Here is a 25,012-nt window from a genome sequence, read left to right on the forward strand (position 1 = left end):
CCTTAAGGCTTAAGACTGGAGTGAAGTTTCTAATTTGATGTATCTTTCTAAAGTGGGTTTTATATACATGCAATACATTTCAAGCATGCATTATGTTAATATTTGTTTTTATTTTGGGATGTAAAATAAAGCCTTGGAGGAGGCTATTTCAGTGCATTATTCCATGCACATCAAGACTTGAGTGGTCTTTACTCACTGAGGAGAGAAAAAAACACTATAGACCTATTGCCATCCTGAAAGCAGGAAAGGATGTGGTGAGTATACAGCAGTTACTTTTTCAGTCTGAGCACTAAATATTCTTTAGTTGCCAGCTTTCAAGACCTTGATTTCTACAGTAGCACCAAGCAAAGAATGAGGAAAAGTGAGAGGATAACCCAGCACCTGTTTCTCTCCACCCGAGTTTCCAAACGTGTGGCGGAAGCCATTCTGAATGACATTTGAGATCCCTTCCATGCTGAAGCGCTAAAGATAGCAAAAACATGGCAGAAAAAGAAGGGGACAGAGAAACAAGTTCAAAGACTATTAGTCAGCATTTACCCAGACAACATAAGTAAGATGAATGCCAGAGACAAGCTGTTAGAATGTGTTACAATATATTTTAACATGTTAGTTTGCTGATCATATGCAGAAGAAAGCTTTTACAGAGGGTTTATGATTAATAAATATGAATAATCATTTAAATTAAAAAAAGTGACTTGATTTCATAAAATTTTCTGCATAAAGTCAGACGCAAAAATCTTTATATGGCACACCACATGCTTATACATAAGTACATCTTACCACTTAGTCTAGATTTAAACATTTTTAAAATAAGAACTAAGATTTTAAAATATATTAAGAGTATCTGAAATATTGTAAATAGGCTGATAAAACTCTTCAAAGTTTTTCAGAGACAGCCTCTCATAAAATTATTATTCAAACACTATCATATTTAAAAGGTACACTGCGACATTTAATATTTTTATGAAGTCCAATGGAGTATATACTACCAATTAAAAATGTCTTATAAAAATTACTTTTACATTATCCTAAGAATTTTATGCTTTTGTATTTCCTCTGCTACAACAGCAACAATTAACCATAGTAATAATTAACTGTATTCCCATAATTATGCTGATATAAAAAAATGTGCAAAGTTAGTTAAGTAAGCAGCTATATTAATTTCAAGCTCCATTAAAAACACGTGGAAGCCAAGTAAAAATAATCAAAATGTATCCTACCAAATCTGTCCTTTCATTATTTTCATTCCACTCTTGTTTACTCAAGGAAAGAAGTTTAACAGATCCACACTTCTGAGAGTCAGTCTCACACATGAAATTCAGAAGCTGACTAAAACTAAAAAGTAACCAACCCCAGGATATTTGTAGAGAGCTGTGATTTATATAAATATACACTCACACATTATATATATATATATATATATCTATATATATAAATATATATATATATATAATGTTACACATGCACATTTCCCTGCATTTAATTTTTTTAAAGGAAGAATTAAATGCTATGTTAATACAATGTTAAGTTTGTAAATTTAACACACAATTCAGGAAATCAAAAAGTGAAGGCTCTCAAAGGCACCTTAATGCACTTCCTTGGAATATACTAAAATATTTGCGTGTCTCTAGGCACTCCTGTATCCACAGCATACAGACTACTGAAATAATATTTGTACAAAATACATCATGTGAGGTATCACATGAAAGTTAATAACAAGCTGGTTATTAGTATTATTGCGAAATCCACGTGTTAACCTCATACGTGAAGTTATGAATTTCCTTTGTCTGATATTACTAAAAAATGTTTGAGACCAGACAGCCTAGCCTAGGAGAAGGTGATAAACATGTCTGTCATAGACAAAGGAATCTGGGTTTACCTCAATATACTGGCAGTAAACAAACCCACCGAGCTAAACTGGTGGGGGTTATCCTGATCCTGAACTCAAGAGACATTGAATTAATACGGCTCCTTCACCCCGGAAAAACACAGGAGACTGAATCCCCAGAAGGGCTTCCTGACTTGGAAGACAAAGACATCCCTTTGGAGATATAGGGAACAAAGACAGACTCCATCTTTATCCTTCTCCCTAAGTCATTTGATCTCTGTGATGGGTCCTGGCCAGCCCGGCCAGTAAAAGCTGAAAAGGAGACTGTGAGTGAGAGAAACCATCTTGAACAAAGACTGCAACATGCTACATTAAGTATTAGTCTTTTAGATGTGTGGTTTCACTTTTATTTTCTTGTAACCATTTCTACCTTTATCCCTTTTACCTGGTATCACTTAATCCATGGCTCGTTTGTAATAAACTTGTTTCCTTTCATTAGAAATCAACAATGTTGTGTAGTTCAGGAAAGTGTGTGCTTCTAGAAAGCTAATAGGTTAGAGTGTTTTACCGTCTCTGTAAAGTCAGTGAAAACTGCTGGGCTCAGAGCCCTAACCTAGATCAAAGCTACACAGTCACAATGAACCCAGGATTACAAGGCAGATGAGCCTGGGTGAACCCTAGAACATCACAATTTTACATCTTCAGAATCCTGAACTAACAAACTAATCCTCACAGTACTTTTGTTAAGTAGGTTAAAAAAACCTTTATCTTCATTTTACAGTTCAAGAAAACAAAGAGCAAAGCTATTTGCCCAAAATCTATCCGTAAGTAAAGGGCAGAATGGGAATTAGAATATTTGATTACTACTTATCTTGCTAAATATTTGATTTCAAACACATCTGCAATGGAATTATTCTTGCTACAGTAAGAGAGACTTAATATTTCCAGGTTTTGTCTTTACATATAAAATACCATTGCACTACTGAAGACTTTTGCGTTTTAACAATAGTAGACACTTCTTTGCTTTCCACACAAAATTGTTTGAACGTGCAATTTGAAAATACACTTTTGAAAACTGACCTATTTGTTTAGCTGCCTATAAAAATAGTTAGGTGATTAACTTTATGTAACCATTTAAACCTAGGCCTAGGTTCCTGGACATACGTAATAATCTATATTTAACCATGTCAACCGAAGTAGGTTTTTCAAAGGTGATTAACTCCTGCAGTCTTCACTACCATCAATGGAATCTAGGGTTGCTCAACATCTCTGAAAAAGCAGGCCAACTCTATTTAGATGTCTAAATATATATTTAGGAGCCTAACTTTAGGCAACCTAGTTTGAAAATATCCTATATCAGGGGCTTCATACCTACATGTAGAAGTGTCAAGTCCATTTATTTGAAACTCCAGAATTGAATGGTTCGAGAATGCATTTGAATCACTTTCCTCAAATTTGGACCACCCCATGTCATTATTTTTCCTCTTTAGAAATTAATTTAAAATACCACCGTTTGCTATCCCATGATAAAAAACCAACAAGGAGTATATTTTATATAAGCTTTTAACTGAATTTCCAATATCACACTCAGTAAAAACAAGCTAAACCTATTTTATACAAGGAATTTATTCCTTACACATGCTGTTTCTTTTTGAGATTAGAGTTTTCCTAAATGTACTGGTGTATAAAGAGTGTGACTTTTAATTATGTTTCGTATAATCTTTCAAATTTTAGTCATTTACATATAATTCTCTTAATACCCTTGCTTAAGAACAATGACAATGTTCATCCTCTGATCTGTCTTGCTTATGTCACAAAGACAAGCAATTCTTTCCCTTTAGCTTCAGCTATTCACCTCTAAGAGTTTGTCTACATAATTTTTGTACTGATTCAACTATACCTGTTTAGATACTGATATAGTTATAATCTGTGCAACCCTTAAAGTGGATATAGATATGCTGATAAGAGTATATTAATTATAAAACTTATTTTGGTAAATCTGCAGATATTCAGATTCTAGACAGTCCAAGGTTTCATTAAAAAAAAATTCTATCCTTTATGCTTGGAAGACAGACAGTCTTCTCAATTCAAACTTAAGTAACTCTTTCTAGAACTGAAACAAAAACTTCAAGAAAGATGTGAACTTGCCCCTCATTCATCTCACATATGTTAGCTGAATCCTAAATAAGACACTTAAAAGGTCTAAAAATGTAGACAGGCAACTGAGCATGCAGTATGCAAATACAATCCCACGCTTATCAGTACAACAAAGCTTAAGAACTACCACTTTTCAGTATTTTTAAATTAAGCTGTTTCAGAATTAAAGAGTATCTTAGTCAAATAAAATAATTGTTTGAAGAAAAGAGAAACCATGTACTAATATCACGCATCACAATTTATATCACTTAAAAGCAACAGGAGACGTGTGACTGAATATCCCAGCTCCATATCCCCTGGGAAGAAAAGGGATCTGAGAATTGGAGGCCAAGATTGTACACAGTGCACCCAGAGGTCACGATTGATTCTTGGGAGGTATCCAAATAATTTCATTTGCTGTTCAGCTGCTGAATCTCATTCCAGAGGATAAAACCCAGAATAGTGGATCTAGATATCTAACTTCCTTCAAGGAAGGCTACAAAATATATACTCACTTATGCTGGTTGCCTCTGAAATATTTTACTGCTCAATGAAAAATTAATATATCCCTTGATGGAAGGTGAATCCCTTACTCAGTGCAAACACAGTTTACAAGTGTGCTGCATTAAATTTGTGTTCAGTTAAAGGTCAGTGCGCCAACTTTATTATTTACCCTGTTCTTCTTTACAGTGGCTAACATTATTGCGATATGAAACCCTTCATAATCTATGACCTAAGTAGTAAAGCAGTTGATTTATTAACCTTCCCGGTAGTTACAATTGCTTTCTGTCCTTGTACACAGTGAAGGCCAGACAATTTTCTATCAATGGCATGAGACAAGTCCCATTATTTTCAGCACCCTCAAACCTTGTTATCTTTTCTGTTTGTAACCCTCTTTTCATTCCTATTTTTTGTAGAGGGTTGCCATATAAAAAGTCTGCATTTGTCAACTATTACCAAACAATGATATCACACTACTACAGTTTTTCCTCTGTTTTTGCAAGGATGTAGTTAAGTGCAGTGGTAGCTTAATCAATACTGACTTCTTAATGGCTGCCACTATATTCACTGGGAATTAATGTCTTTCATCTGGTTTGTAAGTGGCAAGAAGAAAATTTGGTTTGATTTAGATATACATTTTGGCAGGTTAATCTTAAATTTTAATGTAAGTTGCTTAGTTGCTTCATCACAGGCACTGTATCAGTGTATTAATTACCAAAAGATATTCTCTAATCTATTATTGAGTGTATTTTCTGTTACCTGGTATACTTAGATTTGCTACTACTTACACTGTAAACCCAGCAGAAACAAAGGAATATTCCTATTTAGTATTTTCGGAATTAAAAAACAAAGAATAAAAAAAGTTTGTCAAACAGTCTAGGTTCCTCAAGGTAGGTGTTACTTGCCTTGTTTTGAATCAAATAAAAGTGTGATTTTTACATGATCCTGTAAACTGTCTGAACATGCCATAAGTGGCAGTTTTGCTTAATAACTTTCAGATGTACAGTAATTTTGATGTGACAGAAAACACTTTCTGCTAAAAAGTTATACTATCACCATTTACATTCAATTTCCATTATTTTATGGTGGGCTAAACAACTGAAGAATACTTCTTATGTTCTCCTTCCTCCTCTTTTATTAATGAATAGTATTATGCACAACTTCTGACAAGTACAGGGGTTAACCGTACTTCTTCCACCATCATGTCAGTTTGATAACATTGCAATGTGAAATGGGTATGCACCTTTTCTTTCCCAGGGGAATCAGTTACAGAAATAAAGAGAATTATTTAGGTAAAAACACTAGAATGCAAGACAGGAACTATCACAATTAACCACAAAGTTACATTTAACTGTCTATTTAAAGCTTGCAGAGATAAACCATACACTGCATTCTGATCTAAACAAACTATAAGGGGTACACAAAACATCAGTATTACTTGTATATTAGCACCCAAAAAATTAAAATAATGAAGTAATGTGAAATTTCTGTTTGGATCACATAACAGTGGCAATACAGTAATGTCAAATTGGATCTTTTAACACTACACTGGACAAAAGTGTTCGAAAAGAATATTGTAAAGAAAACAACTACATTGGGAGGAATCTAGACTGGATGACATAATAGGTCTTTTCCATCTCTAACTCCTGTTATTTTAATCCTGTCAGAGACTTTTTTCCTTTGGTTGATCACATAGTTTATAGAGAGCAAACCAAATGTATCTGTCTTTGTATATTAAACTTTGAGCCCAATCCTACTCTCATATCAGTTATCAGGAACTTTGCCACTGACTACAGTGGAACCAGCATGGGGTCTATATTTCACTATGCATAAATTCTGCAAGCTAGACTCCATCAGATTAATTAGGATTTTTACAGTTATATCAATAACAGTACTGGACTTCCTGCATGTCTAGCAGGAATATGTGTTTTACTGCCTACACAGTCAAAATCATGAAGCATGTACATCTCTCTGGCGAGCAATGCACAACTGATTTTGAGCCAGAATGCAAATGATAAAGTTGCTGCTCAGAAGCTGGGAAAAAGCTAAAAGTCTGGTATGTTCCTTTTCATGGTTCGTAAATCTCAAGGGAAAGAGCTAGGCATTGTCTATGCTTGAAGGTAAGGGGAAAATCTACATAATTTACTAGGTGTGAGAGGTATTTATTACTATTTCCTTATTGGATAAATGTGCACTATGAATTAACACTTTAAAAACCCCAGAATTCTGCAGGTATCTCCATATAAGTATCACAAAGACTCTCTTACTGTTCCAGGCATATGACCTCTTTCTTGTTTGCCATTCTGAGGACTACCATTTTTCAGCTTTTTCTTCTTCTTCACTGTTTCTTTGTGTTCTCTCTGTTTGTTTTGTACTTCGATGAGGACAGAAATGAAGCTATTTTTCACTTCCTTTTCAAACTCCAGCTCATCCCTTAGAGCCAACTGCTGTACCAGCTCCTCAGAATAATCCTTAATGGCAGTCTCAATTTCTTCTAGTAGCTCATTTAGTTCAGCAACAGACAGTTTTTGTACTCCTGTTAAAAAATAAAGACAAACTGAGAGTATGTTCTGCATAATGTAGAAAAAGTAGTGTCAGTTTTTTAAGCATGGGGAGATTATCAACAAAAAGGATTTTTAATTATCCCAAGAGTTTTGATAATTTACACTTCCACCACCAAAAAGATGCCATAAAAAATTCTAAAATAAACACACTATGTGCTTGGTGGGGATACAAGTTCATTATGAACTTTTTTTAGGTTTGCTATTAAAATATGAAAATAACTACAGCTTTTTGATTATGTATAATTTTTCACCAAGTTCTGGAGTAATCTACAAATATAGGATGACAGCTATCCCTAAAGAAAGTGTGGTGAAGCTGCACAAGAACCATCCCCTGACATGACAATCTTGCTATCAGTTTATGTCTATTTTTTCCTCTCACTCTCTCTGAAAAGCTGTTGTAAAAGTTATGGCAGGACAACCCATGGTAATTTCAGGAGTCTGCACATTTCAGGCCTCGTATGATCAAGAGTTCCATTGGGCAATGAAATTCTAACTATGGATACCGTTGCTGATTCTTTTAAATCACAAGAAGCTTTTGTAATCAGTGATCACAAGATGTTGCCGACATCATAGGAAAAGTGGATGAGTCACTCAACTGGCTTTGCTCCTTTCTTACAGATCCCACACAGTAGTTTTGGGCAATGGCTCATTTGCTCCAAGGACTCTCACAAGGGTGGTACAACAGACTACTTGTTCACCCTGAACAGGAGGGATGACAATCAGGTCATTGGAAGGCTAGTGAGAAAATAGGGATGTGATATATTTAACATGACAACAATATACAGCTCCATGTCTCTGTCTTCTCTATTCAGGCTCTGACATGGGGAATGGATGATCTCATGTCTCTGAAATAGGGACTAGAAGAAAGCTAGCTGACACTCAAACCAGACAAGAATGAAGTGATGTTGGGTCAGCTGGGGAGAGCATAAAAATACAATAGTGAAAGTTATATGGGATACTTGACAGAGGGAGTATGTCCACCATTTGCAACACAACTTTGCCCTTTATAGTACTGTTAGCTTCCAAGTGGCTTAGGTAGTAGGTGTGACAAAGAGGAAAAAGCATACTTGTTCAGATTAAAGCTTGCTTTATTTAAAAGGGAAGATGCTGATCAAGGGATGTTCTCCATGAGCTCTCTGGCTGTAGAATTCTCTCCCGCACCTAAGTTTGCCAGAGCTGGAATTTGTTATCACCGAGGCATGTCACAAAGACCATTTTTTCACCACTGGCATTTGGATAGCAGGTCAAAGAGGGGACCTGAAGAATATGATATATATAGTGTGATGAATGAGTTGGATATTATTGTGTGGTCAGGTTCAATTATCAGGTATTTTGCAGATTTTCTATTGTTGCAAAATTGTTTTAAGGATGTTAAACTGTTTACACCTATAGATAGGTGCTGAAAAAATTAAATATATCCACTAGTATAACTCCCGCAAGTAGCAGTGGTTATAGCTGAAACATGATTTAATTTCTTCAGTCACCCAGTGGGAAAATTATACTGGAGCTAGCTCTTCTTTACTCCCTTGCTAAGGGGGAAATGATCAGCTCTTCATACTGGCAAGGGACTAAGAAGAAATCTTTACATCCTCAGAGCAGGTTAAGCCTCAACCAACTTTAAAATCTTAAAGCAGTTTAGGCTTAAACCTTTAGAAGGCTTTAAAGTGGTTCAAACTGCCAAAGGCCTTTAAAACTGTTTAAGATGCTTATGCCACTTTACATTTTAAGCATGTTGGCTGTGGCCTCTACTTAGAATCACAGAAGAAGAGACCTCGAGAGATCATCTAGTCCAGTCCCCTGCACTCATGGCAGGACTAAATATTAAAGACCATCCCTGTCTTGTAGCATAGCATCTTGGTTATGTCATGGTCAATCAGTTTCTGACTAACTTGGTGCCCCAATTATCAGAGGGGTAGTCGTATTAGTCTGGATCTGTAAAAGCAGCAAAGAATCCTGTGGCACTTTATAGACTAACAGATGTTTTGGAGCATGAGCTTTCATGGGTGAATACCCACTTCATCAGATGCATGTAGTGGAAATTTCCAGGGGCAGGTATATATATGCAAGCAAGCTAGAGATAACGAGGTTAGTTCAATCAGGGAGGATGAGGCCCTGTTCTAGCAGTTGGGGTGTGAAAACCAAGGGAGGAGAAAATGGTTTTGTAGTTGGCAAGCCATTCACAGTCTTTGTTTAATCCTGAGCTGATGGTGTCAAATTTGCAGATGAACTGAAGCTCAGCAGTTTCTCTTTGAAGTGTGGTCCTGAAGTTTTTTTTTGCTGCAGGATGGCCACCTTAAGGTCTGCTATTGTGTGGCCAGGGAGGTTGAAGTGTTCTCCTACAGGTTTTTGTATATTGCCATTCCTAATATCTGATTTGTGTCGATTTATCCTTTTCCGTAGAGACTGTCCAGTTTGGCCGATGCACATAACAGAAGGGGACTGCTGGCATATGATGGCATATATTACATTGGTGGACGTGCAGGTGAATGAACCCGTGATGGTGTGGCTGATCTGGTTAGGTCCTGTGATGGTGTTGCTGGTGTGGGTATGTGGGCAGAGTTGGCATCGAGGTTTGTTGCATGGATTGGTTCCTGAGCTAGAGTTACTATGGTGCGGTGTGCAGTTACTGGTGAGAATATGTTTCAGGTTGTCTGTGGGTGAGGACTGACTTGCCACCCAAGGCCTGTGAAAGTGTGGGATCATTGTCCAGGATGGGTTGTAGATCCCTTATGATGCGTTGGAGGGGTTTTAGCTGGGGACTGTATGCGATGGCCAGTGGAGTCCTGTTGATTTCTTTCTTGGGTTTGTCTTGCAGTAGGAGGCTTCTGGGTACATGTCTGGCTCTGTTGATCTGTTTCCTTATTTCCTCGTGCGGGTATTGCAGTTTTGAGAATGCTTGGTGGAGATTTTGTAGGTGTTGGTCTCTGTCTGAGGGGTTAGAGCAGATGTGGTTGTACCTCAGTGCTTGGCTACAGACAATGGATCGTGTGATGTGCCCGGGATGGAAGCTGGAGGCATGAAGGTAGGCAGAGCGGTCGGTAGGTTTTTGGTATAGGGTGGTGTTAATGTGACCATCACTTATTTGCACCTTGGTGTCTAGGAAGTGGACCTTGGTGTAGATTGGTCCAGGCTGAAATTGATGGTGGGGTGGAAGCTGTTGAAATCGTGGTGGAATTTTTCCAGTTTCTCCTTCCCATGGGTCCAGATGATGAAGATGTCATCAATGTAGCATAGGTAGAGAAGGGGCGTGAGTGGACGAGAGCTGAGGAAGCATTGTTCCAGGTTGACCATAAAAATATTGGCATATTGGGGGCTATGCGGGTGCCCATAGCGGTGGCACTGATCTGGAGATATATATTGTCATCAAATTTGAAATAGTTGTGTGAGAGGATAAAGGCACAGAGCTCAGCAGCCAGTTGTGCTGTGGCATCATCAGGGATACTGTTCCTGACAGCTTGTATTCCATCTGTGTGTGGAATGTTTGTGTAGAGAGCCTCTACATCCATGGTGGCTAGGATGGTGTTTTCTGGAAGGTTGCCAATGCATTGTAGTTTCCTCAGGAAATCAGTAGTGTCACGGAGATAGCTGGGAGTGCTGGTGGCATAGGGTCTGAGTAGAGAGTCCACATATTCAGACAGTTGATCACTTCTAGGCAGAGTAACCTGGAATGTGCACCCCCACTGGTTGTTCACATAGTATGTTGCAGTGACATTGTCTGTGCATAGGTGAACTACTGAGTGCCTGATACAGTCCTGGAAGGCATGACCTGTGCAGTGAATGACCCGGAGCTCCAGCATGTTGCTATGGAGTAAGGATTTCTGTTCTGATCCTAGATCCTGCACCCTCAGCAAGTCCAAGTGTCTCCCCCACCCCACCGAGAAGGGAAGCGTCAGTAACCACTGACTTTGTTGGAGAGGGCCGAGCAAAAGGGCTCCCTTGGCACACATTGCATGGGAACATTCACCAGTGTAAGGAGTCTAGGACTAGTGGGGGAAGGCAAACTAATCTGTCTAGAGAATACAGGGCAGGGTGGTACACTGTCCTGAGCCACATCTGAAGAGGTTGAAGGTGAAGCCTGGCAAACTGGACCCCCTACATACTAGGGAACATGTGCCCCCACAGGCTAAGACACACTTGGACTGTCGTGGAGAGCGGAGTTTGCAGTCTGAGGCAGAGCTGTGAATTGCCTAGAAGCAGTCAGCTGGCAGGAATTGTCTCGTCCTCATGGAATCTAACAGGGCTCCAAGGAACTTGATTTTTTGAGTGGGAGCCAAAGTTAACTTTCCAGTGTTTACAATGAGTCCCAGATGGTCAAGCAAACACAATGTGGTGTTGACATGGGCAAGAACCTCCTCTCTTGAGCCGCCCCTTCAGCAACCAATCCCTGAGTTACGGAAAGATGTGAATTCCTTTCCTCCTGAGAAATGCCATGACCCAAAGCCATTTAAAAAGTTGGGGTTGTTTAGTTTGGAGAAGAGAAGATGGAGGGAGGACATGATAACAATTATCAAGTACATAAAACGTTGTTAAAAGGAAGAGGGAGGTAAATTGTTCTTGCTGACATCTGAGGATAGGACAAGAAGCAATGGGTTTCAACTGCAGCAAGGGTAGTTTAGGTTGAACATTAGGAAAAACTTACTAACTATCAGAGTAGTTAAGCACTGGAATAAATTGCCTAGAGAGGCCGTGGAATCTCAGTTATTGGAGATTTTTAAGAACAGATTAGAGAAACACCTGTCTGCGATGGTCCAGATAATCCTTAGTCAGTCATGGGTGCAGGGCACTGGACTTGATGACCTCTTGGGGTCTCTTCCAGTCCTACGATTCTATGCATTTGGTGAAGACTTGGGGGGCAGATGAGAGGCTGAAGGGGAGAACCGTATACTGGAAGTCGTGGTCTCCTACCACAGAATGAAGAAACTTCCTGGGGCTTGGCAGAATCAGCACATGAAATTAAATGTCCTGGAGATCCAAAGCAAAGAACACATCATTCTGAGACAGTGCAGGGAGGATAGCCAATAGATGAGGTTTTACATGGTCACTATTTTATTAACTTGTTGAGGCCATGAAGGTCGAGGATGGGTCTCATCCAGCCCTTGGATTTTGGTATCAGGAAATATCCAGAGTAAAAGCCTTGGCTCTGGTGTTGTGGCAGAACTTCCTCCACCACTCCCAACGTCAGCAGAGAGCTGACCTGCTTGATGAGCAATGTCTCGTGAGAGGGGTCCCTGAAGAAGGATGGGAAGGGGGATGTGAAAGGGGCATGGAGAGGAACTGGAATGCATAGCTCGATTTAACAGCATCTAGGACTCAGCTGTCAGAGGTAATTGAGTCCCAAGCACTGTTAAAATGGGCCAGTCTGTCCCTAAAGGAATTGGAGGGTGCGGGAGGAAAGATGAAGAGGGTGGAGTGATGCTCTGGACTAAGGAGTCAAAATGGGCGCTTACCAGGCTCTGGGGGAGTGTGTGTGTGTGTGTGTCTGAAGCCTGTGCCTGACTGCCTCCTCTTGTGGGATCTATCCTCCTTTCTAGGGAGGAAAGGCTGCACACAGGAATGCTGCAGGGGATACTGTTGCTGCTAGCAAGCCCCATAGTGGCATCTTTGCATGGACATCATGTACACTCCCAAGGACCTCAAGATTCACTCTTTTAAGGATTCCAGTGCTAAATACCATCTGCCTTGTGTGAGAAGAAGACTGAGCCTAAGGCAAGTCCTCTATGGCTTGCTGGACGTCCAAAGTGATCCCAGAGTTTTGTAACCATGAAGACCCCCCCCATAATTAGAGACCATCACCGTAGCTGAGGTGTCTCCAATGTCAAGGGCAGACTGCAGGAACACTTTGGCCACCAAGCAGCCTTCCGCAACGAACACCCCAAACTCCTCAAACAAGGCTTTGGGAAACTGGTCCTTGACTTTGGACACAGCTGACCAATAGAAGAAATCATACTTGGACAGCAAAGCTTGTTGATTCACAATATTCATCTGTAGGGACAATGAAGTATAGATATCTCTGCCCAAAAGATTCCAACTGCTTGGAGTCTCTGTCCTTCGGGGTAGACTTGAAACTCCCCTTCCTGGCCCTGTCATTCATTGCCATTACAACTAAGGAGTTCTGGCCCAATGGAAATAGAACCCTTCAAATCCCTGTATTGGAATGAAGTAGATTAGCCAACATCAGTACCAAGGCTGTGTACTCCACAGGGCTCTCCAGTCAGGAGGGCTATTCTCCCAGTGATGGCAGGCTGTAGAATGTCTATTAGTTTGTGTGTGTTCTCTTGGAGAAACTGTACCAGGATGCCAAGCGATGTGGCTATGCGGTGTAAAAGGTCTTGGTACAACTTAAAGTCCTGTTGGATAGAAGGAGAGGATGAGACAAGCAGCACACCATCATTTGGTGACAAGTATCTCGACTGAGCCAAAACTGGTTCTTGCTCCAGGGCAAAGTGCCCGGAAGAGAGGACTCCAGTAGCCCTGCAGAGAGAAAGGCCATCAATGCCTAGGTACATGGCTGTTCTGCAGTCATCACCGTTGATCCAACAGGCGACTTCAGCTTTGACCAGGACAAAGAGCAGGATCTCCACAAGTGAGGAGTGTCCCACTGAGTCTAAGAAGCCCATTGATACAGGTAGCGTATTTACGGACAATAGGGGCTGGAACAAGGACCTCTGTCCCAGCCATGGTGCACATTCAACCCTGGGAACCATACTGGTCCGTTGGCAGCCCTCAGCACTTGTTGGGTGATATGGAGAAGGATGACAACTAGCCCGACTTGGAATCAGAAGAGCCCTGCGATCTCGGCGACCAGGAGGGAGCACTGCCCAAGTGAACCAACTAGTGTTCAGATTCATCCATCACCCAGAACAAGGCAGAAACCATTGCCCCGATGAAGGCAGTACCATTGGTACTGAGCTTGCCAGTGATGCAGCCATTGGTCCTGACACAAACAGTGGTATCGAAGCTACGAGTGCGTTGACGTTGAGAGTGGTGAAATTTGCCATGGGACCATCTGTGGTGTCAAATGCTGCTGAGCTGAAGAAGGTCCCCATACTGATTCTGGTACCAGTTCCATGCCCACTGTGGGGAGGAGAATGTCTGGGGGCAGTGCCAAGGGGCATCACGATTCAGTGGGGTGGTCCTTTGGAGGGGTTGCTGAAGACACAAGCTTTGGAAAGTTCCGTACCAGCAGTGAAGATGAAATGGAAAGGCAGAGGGGGTCCGCCACAACCTGGTACGTTGAGACAGCAGATACAGTCAGTACTGGTATCGCCCTCATTGGTACCAGACACAACAGACTCACGGAGAACAGAACTGGTATCAACAGCACGGGGTTTCTGCCCTTCCTGCTGAATACCACGGAAGAGTCAAGAGGTACCCACACCATCCCGTGTGCCAGAACCAGTCCTGTGTCAGTCCACACTTTTCCTGTAGAAGGCAGAGGAGTTGCCCTGTGACCTGGAGTGGTCCCGATTGATCTCATGAGACCTCTTCATCAGTGCCAATGACTAAGAACAGCTCCTCAGCCTCTTCAGAGAGGCACCTGCCTCAGACAAGAGGCAGTGATTCTCTCTGAGCCAGAAGGCAATCTTTGGCCCAAAGAAGGCCTTGGAACTAGAACTTTTTCTTCATCTTCTGCAAACCTTTCAACTTCTATTAACCTTAGTTCATTTCTCTAAACGAAGAATACAGTACACACTAGCCTTAGCTTTAATGTGCATCTACCTGTCAGACACCTATCAGCCTGCCTAACTTTTAATATGTTAATAGTTTAACAAAGAATATGTACCCTGTAAAAGGAGTCAAATACAGTATGTCAAACTTTAATACAGCTGCCTTTGTTTTAAATACTGTGCAGGTTTTATATTCAAGTCTAGGCAAACACATTCTTAGCAGTTTATAATGTTTGTTTATTGAAATTGATTATGTTTCTCAGATATATAGATATCTATCTATATAGATTAGATATATATTATAGTTTACTTTGCCTTTCAAGATTTTCTGACTGTATTTTCAAAGGCAGAGGATTTCACAGATGGAAATGATTATAGATCAAGTATAAGGCAGTTTGAACCATTAGCTATTTTCAAGAAGTTAAAAATATAGTCAAGATATTAAATGAGTATCTCTTACTCTCTTCATAACTGTTGTTTGTACTGGATCTCTTGAGTGTTTGAATTTCCTGGGAAAGTATGGAGAGCCGGTCTGACTGCGTGGGTGTTTCTTCGTCTTCTGGGTCAGGTGATTCCTGCATCATTTCCTCTATTTCTTCAATCACCTTGAATAAAGATGCATACACATACTCTTAGGGAGAGAATCACCGGTAACTAGCAACAACTTATAATTTCCATATGTTCTATTGACAGCTCATCAACTTTTTTACTTTTTAAATTTTCTATTTCTAGATAATTTTTCTTCCAATAAATGCATATTAGGTAGTACTAACAAGGCAAAGCCAGTGTTGAGACTGGGAATCAGGCACATCAATATAAATGGAAATTCCTTTAAAAATAGAAAATAGGACTATTTGCACAAATTAGTCTTTTCACAACAAGTTTATTCATTAATCTAGACATATTGTCTCATAATGGCTAAGAAATAAAGTGTGCAGTCATGCATATATAAGTATTTATATAAAGTCCTCTGTCTCTCTGCTTCAAGACCACTGACGATTTGGCAAGACAAGTTTGTATAAGTTTTATTTTCTTAATTTTATCGCATTCCTCCAAGTTAAACCACTTTATATCCCGATAAATATTTTTTCTCAATCCTTGATATGTACATCCTTCAAATATTTGTAGATGGGTATTCTCCCCTTAGTCATCCATAGCAAAACTACAGTATATTTTAATTACTTTATTCTTTCCAGATAAGACTACCTTCTACAGCCCTTTAATCATTTTTATTGCTCTCTCTGGCCATCCCGGTTTGTTAATATATTCCTGTTAACGAGGCACCCCAAACTGAATGCAAAATTTCAGTTGTGGTAACACCAGGCTTATCAAAAAAAGGAACTACAACCTCCCAGTTCTGTAAACCAAAATCCATTTTTATTTTTTTTTAAATCACTACATCACTTTTATATTGTATATTGCACATTTATGTTTAATTGATTTAGGCGTCTTTCAGTGTTACTAATTTCCAGATGTGTCTCATGAAGAGAAGAAATTCTTTATTTGCTTATACATCAATGATAGGAGCCTGGGTAACAAACAAGAGGAACTGGAATTGCTGACTTATAGGCATAAATAAGGTCTAGTTGTATTACTGAAACCCGGTGGGTTGATTCACATGACTGGCATGTTAAAAATCAATGGTTATAACCTATTTAAGAAGAACTGAGTGGGCAAGAGGGGCACGGAAGTGGCCATCTGCGCCCAAAAAGGCATTAATTGTTTCCCAGTAACTGATAACTTGGGAAAAAAATGATCTGAATGCTTATGGATCAATGTCCTAACAGATAAAGCACAAGATTAAGTATCAGTTGATGTCTACTACAGTCCACCAGATCACAATAGGAACAAGATCACTGTCTCCTTTTGCACGTATCTACAATGGGTCAGGGAAAATAAGTCTCTGTGATCATGGAAGACTTCAATTTCAGTGACATATACTGGAGGTCTCAAGCTACTAGTACTAAAACATCATTAGAATTTCTAAACTTTATAGATGACAATTTTCTAACCAAAAAACAAAAAAAAAATCTCACACCTAACACAGGTGAATTCTTCATTAGACCTGGTCCTAACAGATAAAGTAGAACTGATCACAGAACTAAAATTTAATAGTAGGTTAGGAACAAGTGATCATGATTTGATCACCTTTATAACGTGCAAGCAGAATAAAGTCTAGAACAGTAACTATTATATATACACGCACATACTTGGTGCCTTTATAAGGTAATTTTCACATAAATGAAAAAAAAATATTAGCCAAATCAGCTGGGAGGAAGAATTTAACCAAAGAAATGTGAATGGTACAGTAACTCCTCACTTTAAGTAGCCCCGGTTAACGTTCTTTCATTGCTGATCAATTAGGGAACACGCTCATTTAAAGTTGTGCAATGCTCCACTCTTAGTTGTTTGGCTGCCTGCTTTCTCCACAGCTGGGAGCCTCCCTATGCCCTCCCTCTTCCCTCAAGTGCCTCCCGCCTGCCAGCAGACCCCACGGATCAGCACCTTCTCCCCTCCCCCCATCCCACCCGCCTGTGGCAATCAGATGGCTTGCCATGCTTCAGGGGCAGGAGGGAGAGGGGAGGAGTGAGGACTCGTCATGCAGGCTCCCCCTCCATCCTGCCAGCAGCAATCAGCTGTCTTGTGGAGTTTAGAAGGGAGGGGAGGGAAGGGGGATGAGCGAGGATGCTGCGTGGGAAGTAAAGGGGGACACGTCCCCACCCCTGATGCTTGCAGAGTAGGGAAAGCAGCCACTGCTGCACAATGTGCTTCTCCTAGCCTACAGCACCTTCATTCTCCTTGCCTGCCTCATCTCCAGTGCCAGTGGGCTGTGCCTTTGTAGGGTAAGGCAGGGGCACCTCCCAACTATAGTACTGTATGTACAGTATGTTTGTAAACACACAGCACATGCACAGCGTTGTATTAAACTGCTTGTTTAAAAATGTCTAAAATGTATATAATGCCTTTTGTCTGTCAAAATTTTTTTCCCTGGAACCTAACCCCGCCCCCCCATTTACATTAATTCTCATGGGGACATTGGATTCGCTTAACATTGTTTCACTTAAAGTCGCATTTTTCAGGAACATAACTACAACATTAAGTGAAGAGTTACTGTAACTGGGTATAATTTAAGAACCCCTTACTAGATGCCCTCAAAGCCACAATCGAGGAAGACGGCCAGGCTGATTAAAATAAAACCAACCTGGTTTAAAGGGAAATTGAAAACAGCAATTAAAAAAAGGGGGTTCAGAGAAGAGTCATGAGAATGATTAAAGCATAAGAAAACATACCTTATAGCAACAGACTCAAATAGCTCAATCTATTTATCTTCACAAAGAGAAGGTTAAAGGGTGACTATGACAGTTGATAAGTATCTACATAGGCAACAAATATTTGAGAATGGGCTCTTCAATCTAGCAGTGAAACGTATAATAGTCCAATGGCTGGAAGTTGAAGCTAGATAAATTCAGACTGGGATTTAGGAATATATTTTTGACAGTGAGGGGAAATTAACTATTGGAACAATTTACTAAGCGTCATTGTGGATCACTGAGCATTTAAATCAAGATTGGATGTTCTTCAAAAAGTTACACTCTAGGAATTATTTTGGGGAAGTTCTATGACTTGTGTTATACAGGAGCTCAAATCAGATGCTCACAATAGTTCCTTCTGGTCTCGCATTTCCCTCCACCATATTGAGAATATGCATTTTATGCTATTTCCCCCAGCTGTAATAATTTATTTTTTCCAAATTGTATATCAGAGGTGTTTTTATTTTGGGCCCATGTTTCTTTTCTCTTTTGGTTCCTTTTACAAGTAATATTTCTCTGTACTGACTATTGATAATCCTCTGCAGTTTACTAACACAGGTGAATTTAATGTGCTGTTTTATTTATGATTCCAGATCATTAATGAAAATATTACAACAAGGCACTGCATTGCCCTGCTCAACATCGCCCCAAATTCAATATCACTACAGTTTATCATTAACTTTTATCTAGTTTTTACTCCACATGGCAGTGTTTTTAAGCAAGTCAGTTTGGATTAATTTTTTGAGATTATCAGAAAATATCAAACCCTCCACTAAAATCTAAATGTACCACATCAACTTCATTCCCTTCATTTACCAAATGTGTAGTTTTATTTTAAAGAGCAATCAAGTTTTTCTGCCAACCTTTGTTCTTTATAAATCCATGCTTCTTATTACTTGTTATTAACCTTCACCAGTTTCCCTTCTCTGATTACTTTAATATAGACAGAAGTTAGATGTACCAAGACAATAATTGACAGAGTTGCACTCTCCCACATGACAACTGGTCCCGCATATTCGTTTACCTCTAATTTTTCGAGATTTTCCTAGTTATCTATCAGCTTTCAAAAGTCGTATTTTACAGTAAGTTATGAAGATCCAATGGTCAGCCTTAATTTAGGAGCATTTTTGTCTACATCATTTTCCTTCAGACTCCTGCTGGCTCATGCCAGGAAACTGAAGTATGAGAATTTCAAAGACCCATATGAAAACCCCAAAGCTGACGCAGAGGGCAATTTGAAAGATGAAAAATTACCCAATGCATCTCTTTGGCTATAATTACACTGCAAGTGAGAATGTGATTTCTCTGCTTATGTATAGATACTTGTGCTAGCTCTCATCGAGTCAGTGAGTGTATAAATAGAAGCATAGCTAGAACAGCACAGGTGGAGGTATGGTTGAGCTGCACTAAGTACAAACCTACCTGAAACTGGTGGGTATGTACACAGCACGGTTCAGCTGTGTCTCCACTACCACTACCTGTGTTACAGCAGCTATACAGTGATTTATACTCGCATTAGCTAGCTGAGAGCTAGCACAAGTATGTCTACATAAGCAGGGGAATTACCCCCCCAGTTCATTGTATAGACATTGTTGCTGCAACTATAAACAAAAGCAATCAGTTTGTCTCCAAATCTCTTTAGCATCCACTAACTAGGAAGAACAAAAGGCATAGAACTAAGATGAACACTGTCTTTTCGTTGAATATTTTTCTTTACCTGCTCTGCTGTGAACAGTGGTTCATCACTGATGCAGGAAACTATGATAGAATGCATATCCAGCTGTTCTCGAAGCTCTTCATCATCTGATAGGTCAAGGTTCAAATTTTCATTTAACTGAAAGCACACACAGAAAAAGTGAAAGGGTAAAAAGTTATAATATAAGAAGAAAGTCTGGTTCCATTACTGTTGACATCAAAACATTAGATTCTTGCTCATCATCAAGAATCTAAAAGATATAAATAATTCTTATACCATAAAACCTAATACATCTCAACAAAAGTGAAAATGAAACTGTAGTTGAAGTGTATTTTATTGATTTATCATCTTTTTGTTTTGAAAAGAATATTAGCATGTTCTTTACTTTCCCAAAGGGGGAGAAAAAAGAAAAAAGACTACTTTAAACACACACCACGCACTCGATGCCATGCAAACATTTGTAGACTAGCCAATCAGTCCATCAGACTCATGTAGTTGACCCTGTACTCCTTCAAATAGAAGCAAGATACCAAAACAGATGCATCAGTGAAAGGATACGCAACAGATTTATATTTATCAGATTTTCTGTAATTTTATAGAATTCTTTGTAAGATTACTGCTATTTACATCTGTGAAAGTCATCAGAATTTTTGACATATGCAAGAATCAACAGTGCATTTCATTACTTTATATACAATATAAATTAAGTCACGTATAATAAAGTTACAATTAGAAGCCAGGGTGGGCAGACAATTCAAGGTTGTGATTTTCCAGCCATAAAACAAAACTTTTTATTTTCTGGAACAAAATTCTGTATGTTTTATTAAATAAGAAAACCACACACATACTGTGGGATTCCTTTCATAAGCATTTGTTCCTCAAACAAAAAGGCACACATTCTCATAAGAGCTTGCAATTCCACAATTAAACAGGGGGATACAAAAATAAAGTCCCCAGATTAATAACGCTAGGCCTATCATTATGCCGTTATATACTGATATACTTTTACCACATTATTTGCATTTTCACCACCTTGTCTATTAAAACATTTCACCCAAACAAACCAATCTGAATGTGCTGAATATACTTGACTAATGCTGAATTGGCTATATGGGAATGTAAGCTCTTAAAAATTGTCAAAATTCTGATTTTAGCTGCCCTGTCTCATTTACTTGCTTTTTCATACCCTGGGTTCACTATATGACCTTTGCATTTGGGACTAATCATACTGGCTACACAATAAGAAAAATCCATTGCCTCACTTGAATCAGTTTTTTATTTTCTATTGTGCGATTCCAGTTTTGTTAACTAGATCAAGATTTTCACTGAGACTGTCAACTACCTGCATTCTGTCAAATCCCTCCCAAAATATCTTCACATTTAGTGCCTATTGAGTATCCTCCTGTATAAAACATGTGCTACGTGTTCATTAAAGTCTTTCTGGTGCTCAGTGCAAATTTCATCATGCTTGTGGTTGGATGCAAATATACACACAATCTTCCCAAATACCTCACCAACTGTCATTGGAAAATTGGGGTATCAATTCTATTTTTTCAATCACCTAGCTATTAGGCTGCAAAAGAATATCCAAACTTTCACAATATGCTTCATTACATTATTAAAATGACACTTCTTGGCTAAGCAATGCTAGTGGTGCCTATTTTCTCCATTAGGAGGAAGGGGCAAGTGTTGCTATATTTCAGTCTCACGTATTTGTAGAGCAAGGAAGTATATTTGGGCTCTGATCCTGCAACTGGATCCACACAGATGCAGGGATTTGCCTGCATCTATCTGATTGCAGGATATGGCCTTGGTTGGAAAAACGCATAATGAATACCCACCCCCAACGTTTTCGGATACCATTCAATACACAAGAGGCAAGACTAAGTGAACAAGAAGACTTCCACAGTTTATTACTGTCTTTCCCTTGCCCCTCTGTTATGCAAATTGGTCCATTTGTTGACCTGTCAGTCAGTTTAGAAGGAACCCACATCATAACACTTTATTGAAAGCGAGGAGAAGAAATGTATGCATCAGATCTGTTAGTGTTAAAAGACAACCCCTGCTGCTAATGCCAATACAAACACATTAAAAAGGAAAATATTTTGAAGTGATCACAAATAAGTATTTTAATAAAAATTACATCCTATGTTGTTTCTGTACCAAGAGGAAAAAGCCTCAAAAGGTTTTTGGCTACAGTCAGAACTTACCCCTTTTTCTGAGAGATTCAGTGTTGGCATATGCAAAGCTCTGGTGTGGGAGGACTTCCAGTCAACTGGCATTACATTACCGTAATTATCAGTCAAAGCATTCCAAATCCTGGACAAAAAGATTAAAGAAAAACTGATACTGAAACAGAAACAAAATTAAAACCAAAACAGAATATCTTTTTTCAATACCTGTATCAAATTGGGTATTCTCTGAAGTATTCAATTAAAAATATTTTTAAGTTTTTACAGTCAAAGAAATAAATGCTGCAAAAGTTTGGTTTTATTTATGTATCCGCATGAAATGCAAAAAGGTGAATCATTTGCTGATGCTTGCACATCAGAGAAATAAAAAGAAAACTGAAAAAGAGCCATGCTTCCTGATGGGTCATGTAACAAAATTGGGGGGTAAATTTCCCTTTGTTGAAATGTTAGCCAGACAATGGTCTGTACCCTTTCCTACTTCTTTTCTGTGTTATTCTAATTTCCCTTGCCTCATGCGTCTCAAACCAGGAATTAGAAAGTGCTGAGCAGCAACTCCCAAGCCAAAACTTCACTTAATTTCAGTGAAGACTGCACAACTACAAAGGAATGTACAAGTAAAAATAAAAATGCACTAGTCAGGAAAGTCTCTAATGTTTATGGAAGTGAAAGATTAAAAAAGAAAGGTTAAAAGTTAACTTTGTTACAAATCCATTTGCAATACTGCTTTGCGTCTAGAACTATCCATGCTTAGTTTCAGGCCAAAGATGAAGATTTGGGCTTTTTCAGAGAAGTTTCTTTAGTCATCTGAGTTAAAGAAAAAAAAAATCCTCCCCTCCCCATCTAAAAAAAATATAGAGAGACCTAAAAATGACTAAAAAAAAAAGCTTAACTTCAAATTTTGTGTGGGGTTACATCTGGGTGAAGAACTGTCACTTTGCTAATTAAAACCCCTCCATATATGTTTAAAAATTTAAAACTGGTTATTGTGTATACCCATTATGAGATTTTTATTGTCATGTTTCAGATCCCTCTGATCTTCCTCTCTCATGGGATGAAGTTGAACAGGCTGCTGGATGCCCATCAAATCAAAAGAAAACTCTCCACAGGATTTGTGGTAATGTCCAATACATGTCATAACAACAGCCATACCGGGACAGACCAAAGGTCCATCTAGCCCAGTATCCTGTCTTCCAACTGTGGCCAGTGCCAGATGCCCCAGAGGGAATGAACAGAAAATCATCAACTGATCCATCCCCTTGCCCATTGCCAGCTTCTAGCAAACAGAGGCTAGGGACACCATCCCTGCCCATGCTTGCTAATAGCCATTCATAGACCTATCCTCCATGAATTTATCTAGTTCTTTTTTGTCACAGACTATTATGAAACTAGGACCCTGTCTTGATGGGCAAAGAGGCACTGTTAAACCATTTTAGCTCAATGCTGCCAGCTTAGGAGGAAAGCCCTGCTGGTGCGCAGTGACAGTCTGTTTATCCTGCGGAAAAGGTGCGGCACTAGCTCACCTTGGCTGAGCCGGGTTACTACAGTAGCGCACACGGGGTTTATAACCCCAGGGAGAAAGCACAGAGAGCTGACAAACTCGGACGTTGACCTTTAACGTTGCTTTCTAAGCGGCCATATGAAAGATGAGGACAGCTATTGGCAGCGGCCCTGGTTAGCCAGCGCCCACAGAGCCGCCTCAGGGGTGAACTTGAGTTCAGAGCCAAGCGGCGCTGTGCTCACACAGCGGCTCTGTCTGCTGACTACAGCGTGGACAGGCCCAGCACACACAGACCAGCAGCGCCACAGGCCTGTCAGCCGGGCGCCCCCGCCCCAGTGAAAGGGGACACCCGCCTCGCCCGTTACTTTAGCCCCTCCCCCCCGGGGGACACCCCCACCCCACCGAAAGGGGACACCCGCCCCGCCCGTTACATTAGCCCCTCCCCCCGGGGGACACCCCCACCCCACCGAACAGGGACACCCGCCCCGCCCGTTACGTTAGCCCCCCCCCGGGGGGACACCCCCACCCCACCGAAAGGGGACACCCGCCTCGCCCGTTACTTTAGCCCCTCCCCCCCGGGGGATACCCCCACCCCGCCCGTTACGTTAGCCCCACCCCCCGGGGGACACCCCAACCCGTTTGCCCCCTCAAAGGACTCCCCAGCCCAGGCCTTCGCACCCCCAACGGACCCTTCATGCGCCGCAGGCCCCAACAGGGGCCCCCGCGCGTGCCGTTCACCCCCCTCCCGGCGCCCCGCCCCCGCTCACTCGTCTTCTTCTAGGGCGCTCTGCTCGCTGAGGGGCCGCGGCGGGACCCGGCTCTCGCTGCCGCCGTCCCGAGGCGGGGGCGGCTTGAAGCAGAGGAGCAGCTTTTCCCTCAGGTTTCCAGGCCCCCAAGTGTCCCCGTCCCGGGCCGGCTCGGGGCTGCTCCCTGCGGGGGGCTGGAAGCCGGAGAAATCCTGCCAGTCCCCGGGGTCCCGCGGCAAGGCCGCCGCCATGGCCGTTACCGAGACACCGGGCTGCGCGCTCGGCGGAGCGCGCTCCCAGGGCTCCTCCCGCTGCAGCGGAGACGGGGCGGGGCCGGTCCCGGGCCGAAGGAGCCCGCTGGGGGCCTTGGCGCCCAAAGAAGCCGCCCGCAAACGGCGGAGGCTGCTGCGCGGCTGGCATAGCCCAGGGCCGGCGCTGGGGTCCTGGGAGCGGGGGGAGAGCGGAAAGGAGCCAGCCCCGCCCCCGTCCCGAGTGAGCGTTGGAGTCCCGGAGCCCCGCGTGCGCGGAGCCGCCCGACTCCTGCCCTGGCGGGCGGTGAGGAGGCGGCGGCGCGGAGCAGAGCGCGAGGCGCTGGCAGCCCCGGCGGGGCCGTTGACCGAGCTGCGGCAGGCAGGTAACCCCAGCAGGCCCGCGCCGCGAGCCTCCTACCCCCGGGACGTGACCCTGGCCCCGGCCTCCTCTAGGCGGCGCCCGCTTCCTCTGCAACCATTCTCCGGCCGGCGCTGGCCCTGAGCAAGGTTCAGCCTCTGCGCGGACTCGGCCGCGGCGTGGGAGGCGCTGCTGGACGGGCAGAGGTCAGTGGTTCCCATGCCCAGTCAGGCTGGGGGCACTTCGGGCAGCCCCGCGTCAGTG

At 41.3% G+C, this 25,012-nt stretch overlaps 1 protein-coding gene across 2 annotated transcripts in view; it reads right to left on the bottom strand.

The window, feature by feature from the left end:
* Nucleotides 1-24,448, bottom strand: part of FEZ2 (fasciculation and elongation protein zeta 2) — a 51,528-nt gene extending 27,080 nt beyond the window's left edge. The window contains exons 1-6 of one of the 2 annotated variants that reach the window (XM_050950323.1): nucleotides 24,161-24,448; nucleotides 21,914-22,022; nucleotides 19,725-19,841; nucleotides 15,157-15,301; nucleotides 6,733-7,001; nucleotides 382-462 (exon numbers count right to left, since the gene is read on the bottom strand). In XM_050950323.1, coding sequence (XP_050806280.1) covers nucleotides 382-462; nucleotides 6,733-7,001; nucleotides 15,157-15,301; nucleotides 19,725-19,841; nucleotides 21,914-22,022; nucleotides 24,161-24,390 — 951 coding nt within the window. In that variant the 5' untranslated portion in view covers nucleotides 24,391-24,448. The remainder of the gene's footprint in view (nucleotides 1-381; nucleotides 463-6,732; nucleotides 7,002-15,156; nucleotides 15,302-19,724; nucleotides 19,842-21,913; nucleotides 22,023-24,160) is intronic. The other variant, XM_050950324.1, reaches the window with a different exon arrangement.
* Nucleotides 24,449-25,012: the final 564 nt, after the last annotated feature.

This window comes from Gopherus flavomarginatus, chromosome 4 (genome assembly GCF_025201925.1).
Source record: "Gopherus flavomarginatus isolate rGopFla2 chromosome 4, rGopFla2.mat.asm, whole genome shotgun sequence".
In the NCBI taxonomy this organism is placed as follows: Eukaryota; Metazoa; Chordata; order Testudines; family Testudinidae; genus Gopherus; species Gopherus flavomarginatus.